General features: G+C 41.2%; 1 protein-coding gene across 10 annotated transcripts in view; it reads left to right on the plus strand.

Moving 5' to 3' along the window:
- RC3H1 (ring finger and CCCH-type domains 1) overlaps nt 1-14661 on the plus strand; it is a 46079-nt gene that overhangs the window by 19782 nt on the left and 11636 nt on the right. For 5 of the 10 annotated variants that reach the window (XM_026062508.1, XM_026062490.1, XM_026062500.1 and 2 more), the window contains exons 9-16: nt 2602-2883; nt 3194-3411; nt 5067-5452; nt 6530-6661; nt 7249-7419; nt 10751-10961; nt 13564-13654; nt 13792-13927. In XM_026062508.1, the coding sequence (XP_025918293.1) occupies nt 2602-2883; nt 3194-3411; nt 5067-5452; nt 6530-6661; nt 7249-7419; nt 10751-10961; nt 13564-13654; nt 13792-13927 (1627 nt within the window). The remainder of the gene's footprint in view (nt 1-2601; nt 2884-3193; nt 3412-5066; nt 5453-6529; nt 6662-7248; nt 7420-10750; nt 10962-13563; nt 13655-13791; nt 13928-14661) is intronic. The other 5 variants (XM_026062518.1, XM_026062527.1, XM_026062539.1 and 2 more) reach the window with 2 other exon arrangements.

A 14661-nucleotide genomic window follows, 5' to 3' on the forward strand; every position in this document is an offset into this window, starting at 1 on the left:
CCCCCCCCCCCCCATGCTGTTGAAATTCAGGTTGGTGGTGCTGCTTTGGGTGGTTGGCAAGGGGAGTGTTATGTCTCCTCTGAACTAGCTGTATGTATCAAGGAGGACTGTTCATCAGCTTTGCTGGGGGAAGAGCCCTATTTTATCCAGACTGGTTTGTCTGCCTTAGGAATGGCTTTGTCTTGGGGTGAAGTGAGGTGACTGTTTGCTCTGTTGCAGCACTTTCTGTAGGCGGTTGGAGAACTTTTGGAGTTCGGATTCTTCCCTGGACCTTTTGTCTCTGCTTAATTGAATAGATATTGCATTAGTTGTTCTCCTTTTAAGTGTTTAATATGAATAATATGCATGCTAGCCTATATTAAGTGAAGTTTTTCTTCTGCAGAAAATTGCTGTTGCTACTCTAGTTCCTATATATAGCTTTAAGCTTGTGAGGAAGGTTATAGGCAAGTATGTGGTATAGCCTTAGATTTCAAATTATAATTTAGACTTGCTTAAATAGTAGATAATTCCACCCCTGGTAAGGGACAAAGACCCAGTGTGCATGGATGAGTACTATGGTTTTCAGATTATTTTTGTTTTGCTTCCTTGGAGACTGCCACAAACATTCATGAAGCTATTCAGAAGAATTCAGAGGGTAGCACTGTGCACCTTTTGTTCTTTCTAAGCGTTTTACCGTGAAGAATGCTATATTAACTCTGTCACCTTTGGTCGAATGTGTGTTTGTGTGTGTGTGTGTCTCTTGGGCACACTGTTGTGTCCTACATGAATAGGCAGGAATGGCCAGCCCTCCTCATCCTGCCAGTTGTGGGCAAGTCCTCATAGGGTCAGTAGCCATCGGGTACTGCAACCCTAAGAGACCTGATGGGAGGGAGATGTTCAGAAGTAATTGGCAGGCAAAATGTGGCAGTGGTTTCTCAGTGTCCTACTGCTGCTTTGCAGGGAGAAACCGGGCTGGTTTGGGCACTGGTGAGATTCCAAAGTGAACCAAAAGTTCAGCCTTTGGGAGCTGCTCTTGGGCCCCCTTCTGCACGCAGCCAAGTGTTTCACTTGGCAGCCTGTGTCCCCCCTAAGCACATCTGTGACTCGTGTGGCTGTTGCAAGGTGCCAAAGCGACTTCTGAGCGGCATACTCCAAAAGCCGTAGACTGTCCCTACTGAAGTGCTTCTGCTGTGGTAATACCCCTTCTTGTTTACTCTCTATTAAAGCATTCCTAGTGATGTCCATTCTCAACGTTATGTAGCTTGAATTTATAGTTTGTTTATTTGACTGAAGTTTAATCCAGGTAGGAAATTGGTGTGTTGATGAAAAGCTAGGAATATAGCTCAAGGAAGATGGTTGATCCTTCTCACCTACAAACTCTTCACAGAACAGTTGAGGTTAGAAGGCACCTCTGGAGATCATCTAGTCCAAGCTCCCTGCTCAAGCAGGGTCACTTGGAGCAGGTTGCCCAGGACCCTGTCCAGACAGCTTTTGAATATCTCCAAGGATGGAGACTCCACAACCCCTCTGGGCAACCTGTTCCAGTGCTGTTCATCTTAAGGATGAACAACCCAGATCTGTATAGCAAGATTACACTTATTTGTCTGACTATTAGTCTTGTACTTCTTTAAAAGAACAACCTTTTGCCCCTACATTGTGGTAGTAATAGTGTAACTACCCCGTTTTCTTTTCCTACAATAATGTGTATACCCTCCTCCTCTGTGTTAACATCTCACTTTGCTTATTCGGTATGATTAGGAGTGTTGGCTTCAACCCTTTAGAAGTCCTCTTGCATAGGAAACGGCCTCTCGATCTGCAATATAAACAGTGGGAGCACTCAGACTAACGCACACCCTCCCACTTGTGTCCTGATATCTCGGCTAACAGCAGGGTGTTTAGTGGAGGACCTTCAACTCTGGAATTTGCTCTCTTCATTGGTCCAACACCATCAGTCAGCTGATTTTTGTGGAACGTTAGGAGGCTCATGTTTGCTCAGACTTTTATCAGAGGTGGTTAGATTTTTCTGGGACTACAGTGTATTTGGAGTTTTTATCTCTGAAATCACTTAATTTATCAAACAATGCAAATAGCATAAGGTGCATATTGGTATGTGTACTTAAATCTCAACAACCTGTGTTTTAAAAGATGATATCGCATGGTGCAAAAAACATGGCTTATTATTGGACTAGTAGTGCAAAAGGGAATCTGTTCATCTTCTTTTCTCTCCTTTTAGTTTTTCTGCCATTAGTCTAGTCTGTGGATAAAATAGAGTTGTACAGTTTGTGATTCTTTTTGGTGTTTCGTTTTTGTTTTGTTTTTTCTTCCCTATAGCCGTTGTGCATATGTGTACAGGAAATAAGGGTTTAAATTTACTGTGGGAAGCTTAGCTCTGACCTCTTGGTGTATTTTGTCATTAACAGTCATCCTTAGTGTGACAAATATTTGTTCTTCTAATTGAAACATTTATCAGCAATTCAAATATTAGCAAAAAATTTCTCACAAATCTATAGGAAACTTGAATTAAAGCTTGAAGCTTTCAGTAGCATCTGTGTTTAAAAAAAATCATGAAAATTCTTTTAGTTTTTTATTTCAATTTTTGGTGTATGATTTCTTTTTCTGAAGATTTCGTAAAATGAACAAGCGTCTTGTTCCCCGAAGACCGCTGAGTGCCTCCTTGGGCCAGCTGAACGAGGTGGGCCTGCCTTCAGGAGCTATCCTCTCGGATGAAGGGGGAGTGGACTTGCCCAGCAGGAAAACCTCTGCTCTGCCAAATGGAATTGTGTCAACTGGCAGCACCGTGACGCAGCTTATTTCCCGAGGGACTGACTCCAGCTATGAAACCGCTCTGAAGCCGGGGAAGATGGATCATCTGAGCAGCAGTGCCCCTGGATCCCCTCCTGACTTGTACGGGTCTTCCTAACTGTCGTTCATAGTGTCACATGTGTAAATGTGCAGTAGAAACGAAGTAAACCTAGAACTCTAGAAAAACTTTAAAACATAAAACTCTAGAAAGAAAACGGAACAGGGTTTTTTGTTTCGTAGTGATTAAATGGTGGAATAGAAAACTAAAGCTAAGCTGCTTGACTTCCTGGTTTGTTTATTTAATTGGAGAAGGCAAGTCTTCAAAAAGTGGAATGTAGACAAAAAACAGTGTTTAAAATTATAGTCAACTACATCATGTCTTATTAGGCAATGCTGTCTTTCTACTTTTTAGGCTGGACTCTGTCCCCAAGAGCTCTATTTCTGCCTTACCAGTGAACCCTCATCCTGTGCCCCCTCGGGCACCAACAGATCTGACTTCAGTGTCTGTCACCAAGCAGTTGCCAGTGGTACCACGAGGTTCTCAGTTGTATAATACTCAGCAAGCAGATATGTTTTATCAAGATCCTAGAGGAGCTGCCACACCGTTTGAGCCAGCACCCTATCAGCAAGGTAGGTTTGAGGCCAAGCTCTCTGTATTGTCTTTGTTCTCACAGTGGTTACGTTCCTTCTTCCCACCTTGGTGTTTACTTAGGCCCTTACATTGGTGTTTTCTTGCATACCGCTTGGACTATGGGCATTAACGGGGTGATTGTGTAATAAAATGGGAAACTGGCATGTCAGGATGTTGGGCAGATACGCTTTAGCCCATAATGCAGTGCACTTACTGCCAGATACGGTGAGCTGCCTGCTGGCAGGTTTTTTATGTCTTGACTGAGGACTCTGTTTTCACTTGTGTTAGAGGTTTGTACCCATCCAGTGTAGTAAATCCTTCTTCTTTAATTCTTTCAAGAAGTGGGCTAGATCTGAGATTGTAAATGGTAACCCTTAATTCAATTTGACTCAGAATGGAAATAATGCTTAACCAGCAGAGGGGTTTATGCTTGAGGGATAAAAGTACTTAATGTCCTTAATGAGAAGTGTATGAGTATTTCAGCAACGTCTGCACATGTATGTGATGGGTAGAGACGATTAAAACAGAAGGGTTGGGCACGAAAAAAACAGCATAAAAACTGAAATAAGGGAAAAAGTTAGAAGAGATCAAATGAGAGAAAATATTGAGGGGGGATTAAAAGGAAAAAGTATGACTTTAAAGATTGGGAATGCTTCATATCGTGTGGCATAACATGGGGGAGAGAACTGAAATAAAATGAAATTAACGCGAAAGGGAAAGAAGTGGAAAGGAGAAGAAAATCTTCTAGAGAAGAAAGAAAACTTTTTGAAACATTCTGAAGAAAAAAACCCTCTTATTTGTTTTTTTTTTTTTTTTGTATGCAAAAGATGATCTGAGTTATCCACAAAATTTGATGCGCTTACTAATGCGCACATGTCCATGCATGTTTTCAGATTATCCAAAAATCATAGATAAATTACTGAAACCTCCAGGTACCTCGGAGGTGTGGTTCTAGAAATCTTTGATGCTTCATAGTACTGAAACTTCTTTTTACTGTTCAAGAGGTAGAACAAATCTTTAGATAACTATAGATTGTCGTGAATCCGCATTTCTTTATGCAGGCAGTGGCCCTGGTATAATGGGGAAAACTGAGTTTTAATTGCGTGGACAAAGATGTATAGGCTAATCTTGCCTATTCTTTTAGGTCTTGTCTGGACAAAAGCATTCGTGTCAATCTGAAGGGACATCCTAGTGTGGTGTTTGTTTCCTTCCCCCCCCCCCCCCAATATGGTATGCTAGCAAGTCTGTCTCTTTTGGCCTATAGCAAATAGGCCAAATAGTCATTCTCTTTGGCCTGTGCATGATCCCAGTGAAATAGAGTAAAGCAGTACTTCTCTGGCACTTGTGGCAGGCTCAGTCTTGCCTCTTGTCCTCCAGCTATTCTAATCTTTGCTCCTTTTTAGTATCTGGTTTAGTTAATTAAACAGTGTTCCTTGGGCTTTAGATCCACCTTCTGCTTCTTCAAGATTTGCTTTGGTTAATTTTTCAGTAGAAATATCAGTTAGACAATGAGGGCAAACCATAAATGTGAAGTAATTGATAACTTTTCATGATACCTGTAGACTGGAATACTTGAAACAACACACTCTTGTGAACAGTTGTCATAATCACTTTCTGCATCTTGTTTATTGTTTTTACTCTTGCTTAATTTCAGGAGTTTACTATCCTACTCAGTCTTCACAGTGCATGTCTCGCTTTGTCCGACCTCCTCCGTCAGCTCCTGAACCTGGTCCACCTTATTTAGACCATTACCCAGCTTACCTTCAGGATCGTGTGGTGAGCCCGCAGTACACGCAGCCGCAGCAGTATCCTCCTATGGGACAGCCCATATACCCACCACACTATGACAGCCGTCGTGTATATCCCCCCATCCAGCCATATCAGCAAGAGGAGATTGTCCGAGGAAACCCAGTACCTATCGAAATTCCGCAGGCAGCTGTACCCTCCTACGTACCTGAATCCAGGGACAGATACCAGCAAATGGAGGGTTATTGCCCGGTGGCTCCACATCTCAGTCAGATCAGGCCTTCATGCCACAGAGTACGGTTTTCATATTGTACTTTTGTAGTTGTTCTTGAGAGAGAAAATATAAATTACTTGAGGAGATTGAATGTTTCTGCAGTAAGGTGGTGATGTTTTTGTGAGCAATTGAAGGTATGAACTTTAAGAAGAGGTACATTTGACAGAGCTGATCAAAAACTGGAAAGCAATTTAGTTATTGGTGAACTCAGCATTTGTAATGACATTAGCTAGTAAAAGAGCAAGCTCTACTGCTCGAAGTAGAGAAATGTGATAATTCACTTCAGAAGTCTCCGTGGCCCAGGCTTCTCCAAACAACAGTAGACCATCCACTGCTGGAGAAGGCCATTCTCTTCCTAGTGCAGATTAAATACAGTGTGTGCAAATGGTAATACGCGCATTCTTGTGTGGCCCATCCTTGACTGACCATCTCTGCACCTAAATGTGTGTGTGTGTGTATATATACATATATTTTTTTCAATATGCATTCCTTGATAAAGGGACAAGAAGTTCTGCTCTTCCAAATTTTCTGTACTTTGAGATTGCCAACTGGAGAGTTGTCATAATGGAAGAGTCCAAATTTGCTTCAGTAAATCACCAGCTGGAAGTGGGTGCTGTAGCATAGTTAGACTTACACAGCTGGTGTTCAGATTAAAGGCTTTGAATCAAATTGCTGAGTCCTAGGAAGCTTGCTTTTTTAATTAATTTCTTTAATTTAGCTTATAACCTCATCAGTTTTGAGTTTAACATATTTGTGACAGGTTTAATTATATGGTGAAATATATTCAAACTAACTGAGACTGGGTTGTGATCAGTAGAGTTCTACCCCCATTGCCCTTGTGTGACTGGTACGAGGACTTGCCATGCTGGAACATGTAGTCATGTTAAGCTACCTGTGAGTTAAAAAACTAATGTTTTTTAAGTTAGAAACACTGGGTTAGTTGGGTATCTAATCAATTTTGGGCAAATTATGTTCCATGCCTTTGGGGAGTTCTTGAACTGACCCTTTGGACAGTGTAGGAATATGAGCAGTTTCTCTATGAAACTGATTGATTTTAACTTCAGGGGCTTTGTAACACATTGCTGTCTTCATCTCAGCCTCATGCCAGCCTGGATGAACTTCACCGTCGAAGAAAAGAGATCATGGCCCAGCTAGAGGAGAGGAAGGTGATTTCTCCACCTCCTTTTGCACCTTCACCAACCTTGCCTCATCCTTTCCATTCAGAGGAGGTAAGCATATTTTGACAGAGTTTTGACTGGCTAGCGTGGTTAGAAAATAGAGTTTGCACGTGTTGATAGGTGAAGGTGACAAAGTTAGAACAGCATGCAGTGATGGCAATTCTTCAGGGAAATTTTGTGCTCCCTTACAGGGGAAGCCCCTTATAGTGCAGTCTGCAGTCTCTCAAGTGGCTGTTGGTTCTCTGATCTGCCGCTGGTCTTAAGTTATCTGGCTTTGGTGCAACTAAGTGCTAGTTTGAGCCATTAATGGAAATATTCAGTCTTTTCAGTCACTGGACTTTGCTTCATTTACTCCTGATATGGTTAGAATTAAGTAACAGCTTGATAGAGGTTTAGTTCTTCAACCAAGGTCGAAATATCACTTTCATACTGGCCAAGTGAACAGTCAGCACTGGGAGTATAGCCAGGTGATCAGAATTTCACACATTTTATGCTTGCTGTGGCCCAACTCCAGATGGTGGTGTATCCAATTAAAAAAAAAAAAAAAAATCCTGGTGGTGTTTTTCTTCAAGTTAGCTGCTGTTGAACTAAGAAATAGTAGCTGTAAAGTTGCTTCTTCCCCTCACTTACAGAACCAGATTTTTGTTTTTGTACAGTACTTGGACGAAGACCTGAAGGTAGCTGGGAAATACAAAGGAAATGACTATAGCCAGTACTCTCCCTGGTCGTGTGACACCATCGGCTCCTACATTGGAACCAAAGATGCAAAACCCAAAGATGTTGTGGCAGCAAGGAGTGTGGAGATGGCGGTACGTAGGGATTAGGGGAGCAAAGAAGAAAAGTTTATATTTGTGGGGGTTGGGAAGGACTCTCATTTGCTCTCCAGGATGACAGTAGTGCTTGTATTTAAGCCCAAAAGTGTGTTGCACTCAAAGGGGGGCATTTGCAAGTGTACAGAATGCTCTGCTTTCAAACTTACTAATACTCCTACATCTGTGTGGCCTTTTTTTTTAATTCTGGATATAGATGCATGCTAACCACTCTGCTCTAAAGCCATGGACAGCAAGATACACTTTGCCATGATTTTCTTTAGACTTGAAATCCAAAAATGACTCTGTACTGGCAACTTGTTAATTAGACATGTCCATCTATTGCTTCCAGTGTGAGGGTGGGGGGGAGTTTCTCCTGTCAGAGGTAGATGCCATTACTGGCTTAAGTTTGTGCGATTAACTTTCATGGTGATTGTGACTGCTGTTAAGTGTTTCATGATTAGCTTTTATGTGAAGGGGGGTTTTTTTGTTTTTTTTTGTTTTTTTTTTTTTTTTTAATTTATGATCATGAGAATACTCAAAGCTTGCATGAAACTTTTGAGAAAAGCATGATAACAGGTGCCCAGTAACATGATACTTAGACTGATTCTTCTTTCTGCACTCCTTTTTAGTGTCTGGAAGTGCTCTTATTTCATGCTGCTGCATTTTTGCTAGGTCAATTTTACAAAAAGAGGAGATTGCTAGGGTATTGCTATTGGGAGTCATAAATGTAGGTAAAAGAAATAAATATGCTTATGAAATACCACCACTATTCTATTTGCTCTTTCAGAACGTGAAGAAGAGCATGAAAGTCTTCTAGAGAAACTTTTGTTTTGTGTGAGGGACGATTTTATGGAGATGCTTCTATTTTTCTCCTTCACTTTCCATCCACAGAAGTGTATTATCTGCTTTCTTTTTTCATTGTCTCTGTCATGGTGATCTCTTTGGCAAAGGAAAAGAGCCCGGAGGGGGGGCCGGAGGGAGTGTAGGTGGATTTCTTTTCTCGTTCTTCCATACTCATTCTTCTCATTCTTCCATACTCTGCTTCTTCCACTAGGACAGGTGCTCACCTGTTGCAACCACTTAACTAAATCATAGGATTTTTCTGTCCAGCTTCTCCTCCTCTTTGCACACAGGCAGGCTTCCCCATTTCCCCCCTCTGTTTTTTGGAATTGGATGCAATTGATTTCTGTCCACTAAATGACTTTCCTTTCAAATCTCAAAGGAGCTGCATGAAATAGCAGCAAAAAGGAGTCTTCTTCCCAGAAAAAGCAGAGCAAGAAAAGACTGAAAAAGCATTTCATCTGCAGCTTTAGAAAGTGGTTCAGTTTTATTTATCCATTTGCTCTCTGTCCTACACAATGTGTTTGCCTTGAGTAATAACACTGCCACATCCAACCTGAGAAAGTGTTGAGGTTATACATGGAATTGGCTATTGCTGTCCAAGTGGCACCTCCAGGAATTTAGGGAACCAACAGACAAGTCTTAAGTGTTTCTTCCGTGCTGCTACAAAACTGTAAAAAGAAACTGGTACTCAATTAGGAGAGGTAATACGGTACCCAGAAGATGCCTTCCTTGGAGCTGGAGAAAAAAACTCCTTTTTCATTGCTAAACAAAGCATTCTTCTGCCCCAGAGCTATATTTCAGATTTAAAAAAAAACCAAAAACTCTGTTATTCAGTTTTTGTCTCCTCCCAGGAAAAAATTCTCGTGAGACGTTCTTCACAGATGGCAAATGAATTCATTCATCCTTTCTATTGTTCATGTGAGATTCCTTTTCTTATGGATAAGAGTAGTATCATTTGAGAGTGCATAACCCTGATGTTCATGCAAACGACACTGCAATTTTTGTACTTTGTCTCTGCCACTCAGTGAATTTCATTGTCTTTTTTAAGAATTCCAAAGCAGATGTTCTCCAGTGTGTCTCAACTTCAGCATGTTAAATTTCTTGAGTTTAGGTTCCAGCTCAACTGTGACTTCTATTTTCACCTCCTTATATTCCTGTTTAGCTTGCTTCTGTTGCCAGCAATTATTATCCTTACTGAAAACTTGCACAGTTTTATTTTAATTTGGACTATACACAAGTTATTTTTAAAACTTTAGCCAGTGCTCTTTATGTAGTAGCCCCACTTGTTCTCTTTTGTCATGCCTTACTCTCTGCTACTATTTGACTTTTAGCAAAGTGTAACTCAGTTTTGGCAATTCTTAGTGTTACATTTGCTGACAGACAATGGATAAGATAGCTTTCCTATTTGATTAATTTGTTACTGGTTGCCAGTAGCCATTTGTTATTGACACTGTTTATTTCTAGACCCTGTGTGTTTGTGTGTATATAATGATCATTCCTATATTTCTGTCTGAAACATTTTCTATGATTTTTCTTTTTCTTTTTGGGGAAGCATTTCTTTTTTTAATTCATGGGAACAACCATTTGACTCCTACTTTGAAGTTCCTCAATCCAGATGACTTCTGCAGTGACTTCCCTAACTTTAACAAAGCCTTTTTTTTTTTCCTCTTTTAAGATGAAAATCTCTATGACAATCTGTTTCTTCTAAGTAAGTTAAACCAAATTGACTTATGCTTGCTAACTCAAGCTTGTTTCCTGTGCACCTCTTTTCTTTTATGACTTCGTGGCAAAATGTAATAACTATAACTCAATAAGTTACAGTTTTAGGATTCTTGAAGCAGAGAGATAACATCTCATCTGCTTATATGCTGACTCTCTAAGCTTTCTGAGTTTGAGGCTGAGCTGGAAACCAGGATGAATTATACTACTGCTTAAAGAAAAATCTGACTGTGGAAAGATGTACTAGATATGTTAAACTTAAGTGCTATACTAAATACTTCCCGTGCGAGTCATCTGCAGCCTGTTAGATGATATGGGCCTTAACTTCTAGGTTTCAGAGGAATTGCCTTTGGACTTTGGAAGGAGGATGTGTTCCTCAGTGATGCCTACTGATCTCCTCTTTGACTTTATTCCAGAGTTTTTCCTTTTTCCTTTCCTTTTTCCTTTTCCCCTTCTATTTCATTAACATTTCTGTGTCCTAATTTCTTTTTAGTTGCTGCTCCCTTCTCTTGGTGTGGTAGCAGTTAATCATGTGTTATTTCACAGTGGTGCTAGCAGCAGCCATCTCACTAAGGTGGACCATTAAAGAGACTCGGCTCTAACAGTGGAGTTACTTACGAACTACAGAGCAGGAAGACTAGTTGAAGGATGCAGGGAATAGGGCACACGAGAAAGACCTATCTATATTGGTACCAGCTTATCCTAAAAGTGTGTTTTTGCTCTCTCCTGACTTAGCTCTTGATTGCCTTTTCCCTCTCTTGTCTAGAACGTAGATAGTAAAGCTATGCGTGACCAGCGATTAGACATGCAGAGAAGAGCGGCAGAGACTGGCGATGATGATCTCATTCCGTTTGGAGACCGACCAACTGTGTCAAGATTTGGGGCTATTTCTCGTACTTCCAAAGCGATGTACCAGAATTCTGGTCCCATGCAGGCCATGGCAGTTCAGGGAGCTTCCACCAAATCTATCATTTCAGGTATGATGCATGTTCCTGGGTGTTGCAGGTTGTTGTTGTTGTTGTTGTTGTTGTTTTCTTTAGTATTATAGCGCAAGCCCCTGCAAAAAGTTGTTTCTTGTATCAAAAATATAGATGAGATGTATGCTATGCCACCAAAATGACTCTAAGTAGGCTTGTGGGAGATTGAGAAGCCCCAAGAAAAGGGCTGCCACTGCTTCCTGTTCCAAAGACAGGTTTGTGCTCATATTGTGCATGTGTTGATGCTAATTTTTTTTTGCTCTGGAAAAGTTTGTTCTGCTAGTCCCTCTGAGATAAGGCTTCTGTTAAATTTACTGTAGTAAAATCCAGAGAATTACTGCTTTTTCAACTATAAAATAGCAGAAAATTGTAACAGAAAGTACTGTACTGCACTCATAGTTTATAAGTAGTCGTTCCTGCAGTTTTATTGCAGCCATTGTTTTGTTTGTTGTCAAGCAAAGCCAATAAATTTGAAATTATTGGAAATATCTTCTACAGTAGTCACATCTGTAGTATGGCTGCGCATCTAATTCCAAAAGCTGGTCTCTTTCTTGAGGTGTATTGAATAAGCTGATTGATACTCAAGATCATCCCTGAGCTCAAGAATGGTTCATCCTGACAAGCAGGAAATCAAGCAAAGGCAGCAGGAGGCTTGTGTGGATCAAGGAGCTCCTGACTAAACTCAAACATAAGAAGGAAGGATACAAAGAGGTGGAAACAGGGACAGAAGACTCAGAAGGAATATAGAGACACTGTCTAAGCGTGCAGGGATAGGGTTAGGAAAGCCAAAGCCTACTTGGAATTTGAATCTGCGAGGGACATGAAGGGCAACAAGAAAGGCTTCTACAAGCACATAAACAACAGAAAGGAGGTTAGGGAACATGTGGGTCTGCTGCTAAATGGAGCAAGGTTCTGGTGACAAAGGACATGGAAAAGGTCAAGGTACTCGATGCCTTTTTCGCCTCAGTCTTTACTGGTAAGATCATTCTCCAGGAATCCCAAGCCCCTGAGACCACAGGGAAAGTCTGGAGCAATGAAGACTCATCCTCAATGGAGGAGGATGATCAGGGCAGGGAACACTTAAACAAACTGGACATACGCAAGACTGTGGGCCCTGATGGGATGCCCCTGCAAGTGCCTAGGGAACTGGCTGATGTCACTGTGAAGCCACTCTTGATTATCTTTTGAAAGGGCATGTCAATTGGGAGAGGTTGCTGAGGACTGGAAGTAAGCAAATGTCACCCCTATCTTTGAGAAGGGTAAGAAGAAGGATCCAAGGACCTGCAAGCTAGTTAGCCTCACCTCAATCCCTGGGAAGGTGATGGAGTAACTAATCCTGGAAACAATTTCCAGACACATGAAGGACAAGAAGGTGAACAGGAATAGTAAGCGTGGATTTACAAAGGGGAAATCATGCTTAACCAACCTCATAGCCTTCTACAATGAGATGACTGACTTGGTGGATGAGTGGAGAGTAATGGATGTTGTTTACCTTGTCTGTACTAAGATTTTTGACAAAAATGATTAAGGGCTTGGAGCATCTGTCATGTCAAGAGGCTGAGAGAGCTGGGACTATTTAGCCTGGAGAAGAGAAGGCTCCAGGGGGATCTTATCATTATCAATAAGTATCTCATGGGAAGATGTAAGGAAGACAGAGCCAAACTCTTCTCAGTGGTGCCCAGTGACAGGATGAAAGGTGATGGATGCAACCTGAAACAACAGGAAATTCCATCTGAACACAAGAAAACACTTTTTTTTTTTTTTTTTTTTTTTTTAACTGTGAAGGTGGTTGAATATTGGAACAGTTGCCTGGAGAGGTTGTGGAGTCTCCATCCTTGGGCATATTCAAAACGCGACCAGGCATGGTCCTGGGCAACCTGCTGTAGATGACTATTTGTGCAGGGGGGTTGGACTAGATGATCTCCAGAGGTCCCTTCCAACCTCAACTGTTCTGTGATTCTGTGGTTCTCAAGAAAAGACCTAATTATATTCCTCAAAACTACTGCTTAGATTTTTCAGGAGTTAATTGTTGGAAACAAAACAAACACTGTCTTGGTTAATTCAGGCATCAGCTTTCTAGGCCTTAAGAATTCTGTCTCCCCTGAGAGCTTAATCTTCAAATTGGGGTTAACTAGCTACCTTGAAGACTGATGAATCAATTCTCAAGTCTTTTCGGGTCCTAAGTAATAAATATAATTGCTATTTTCTCATACTGGTTGGAATTTTTTCCCTACTGACCCGAATACCTGGATTCCTTCACAGACTCACTGACTATGGAAATGCTGACACTGCTGTGTGGGTTGTTTTGTTGTTGTTTTGGGGGTTGCGTTTTTTTGTTTGTTTTTTCTTCCCTGAGTAATGCTCTAGCAAATCTTCTTGTACATGCAGGAAGAGTTGTGCATTCTGTATATAAGACTGCCCGTGCAGGTAGTATTTTTGTGTTCTTCATTTCAGCAGAAGAAACACTAGACTTCCTTACTCCTGGAGAGAACTGATCCTTCTGGTTACTCTTTAATGTGTGTCCAGTTCTGTGTGTTGCTTGAATTACTTAAAGGATAGTTCTGTAGCATTGCAACATCATTTTCTCTCTGTTCACTGGCAGACTACAGTCCTTATGGAACTCATGGTGGCTGGGGAGGCTCTCCATACTCGCCTCATCAAAATATACCTTCTCAGGGACGTTTCAATGACAGGTAGGAATGTTTGTAGGTGTTTTTTTTTTTTTTTTCCTTTCTCTAGATTTTCTTCTTGTCTAGTTCCTTCTTTGCCAAACTGAGCAAAACCTTTTGGGGGAATGTCTTTACTCGTGATTGCTTTTCTGATCCCAAAGGGAGAGACTGTCCATGTCAGATGTGGCTGGTCATGGGAAACAGTTACCCTCAGCTGAGCGGGAGCAGCAGCTGCGGATGGAGCTGCAGCAAGTAGACCATCAGATTAGCCAGCAGACACAAATGCGAGGACTAGAGGTTGGTACAAATGTCTTGGGAGAGTGGTGAAAGATAGTAGGGAGAGAGATGAAGCTAGCAAAGCCGCCTTTCATGTGGTGGTGATTCTTCTGTGATTGTAATGAAATTCAGTAACAACTCTTAATTCTGTGATGCCGGGCATCAGGACTATGGCACAGGTGTAAACCTCTGTATTTAGCAGCAGAAACTTCCCTGCACTTCAAGTTAAACAAACCAACATCATGGTTGTATCTGTACTGTGTGCTCATTCGTACTTGCTTGCTTGCTCGCGCTCTCTCTCTCTCTCTCTCTTTTCACCCACAAACTCAGAGGCAAACTTTCTTGGGGTAGATAAAATCTGTTCATCTTGCCTTTACTGCCTCTGAAAATGTCTGATATTGTGTTCACAAAGCTAAGGCCTTCATCTGTGTTATGTTTGGCTTTGTTGTTGTACCCATTCTTCCTAAATAGCACAAGCCACAAGAATAAAGCAAGTAGATATTAAAGATATTTAGCTTGACTACCTCGGCAACTATTCAGATTAATGGTTTCCCGGAAAGAATAGCTATAAATAGTGAATAGCAGCTTCTACTGAAGCTGTGGTTACCTGAGAACCTGTGTTATAAAGGAGGGGTTATTGCAGATTTGTCGTAAGAGCTCACAATTCTTAAATGGCAACAGCAATTGCAAGTAGTATGCATTCATAGTTACTTGAAGCATAACTTGTGTTCTTGTTTGGGAACAAGAGGAGAAAC

Source organism: Apteryx rowi, unplaced genomic scaffold, assembly GCF_003343035.1.
Source record: "Apteryx rowi isolate R43461 unplaced genomic scaffold, aptRow1 scaffold_100, whole genome shotgun sequence".
Taxonomy (NCBI): Eukaryota; Metazoa; Chordata; class Aves; order Apterygiformes; family Apterygidae; genus Apteryx; species Apteryx rowi.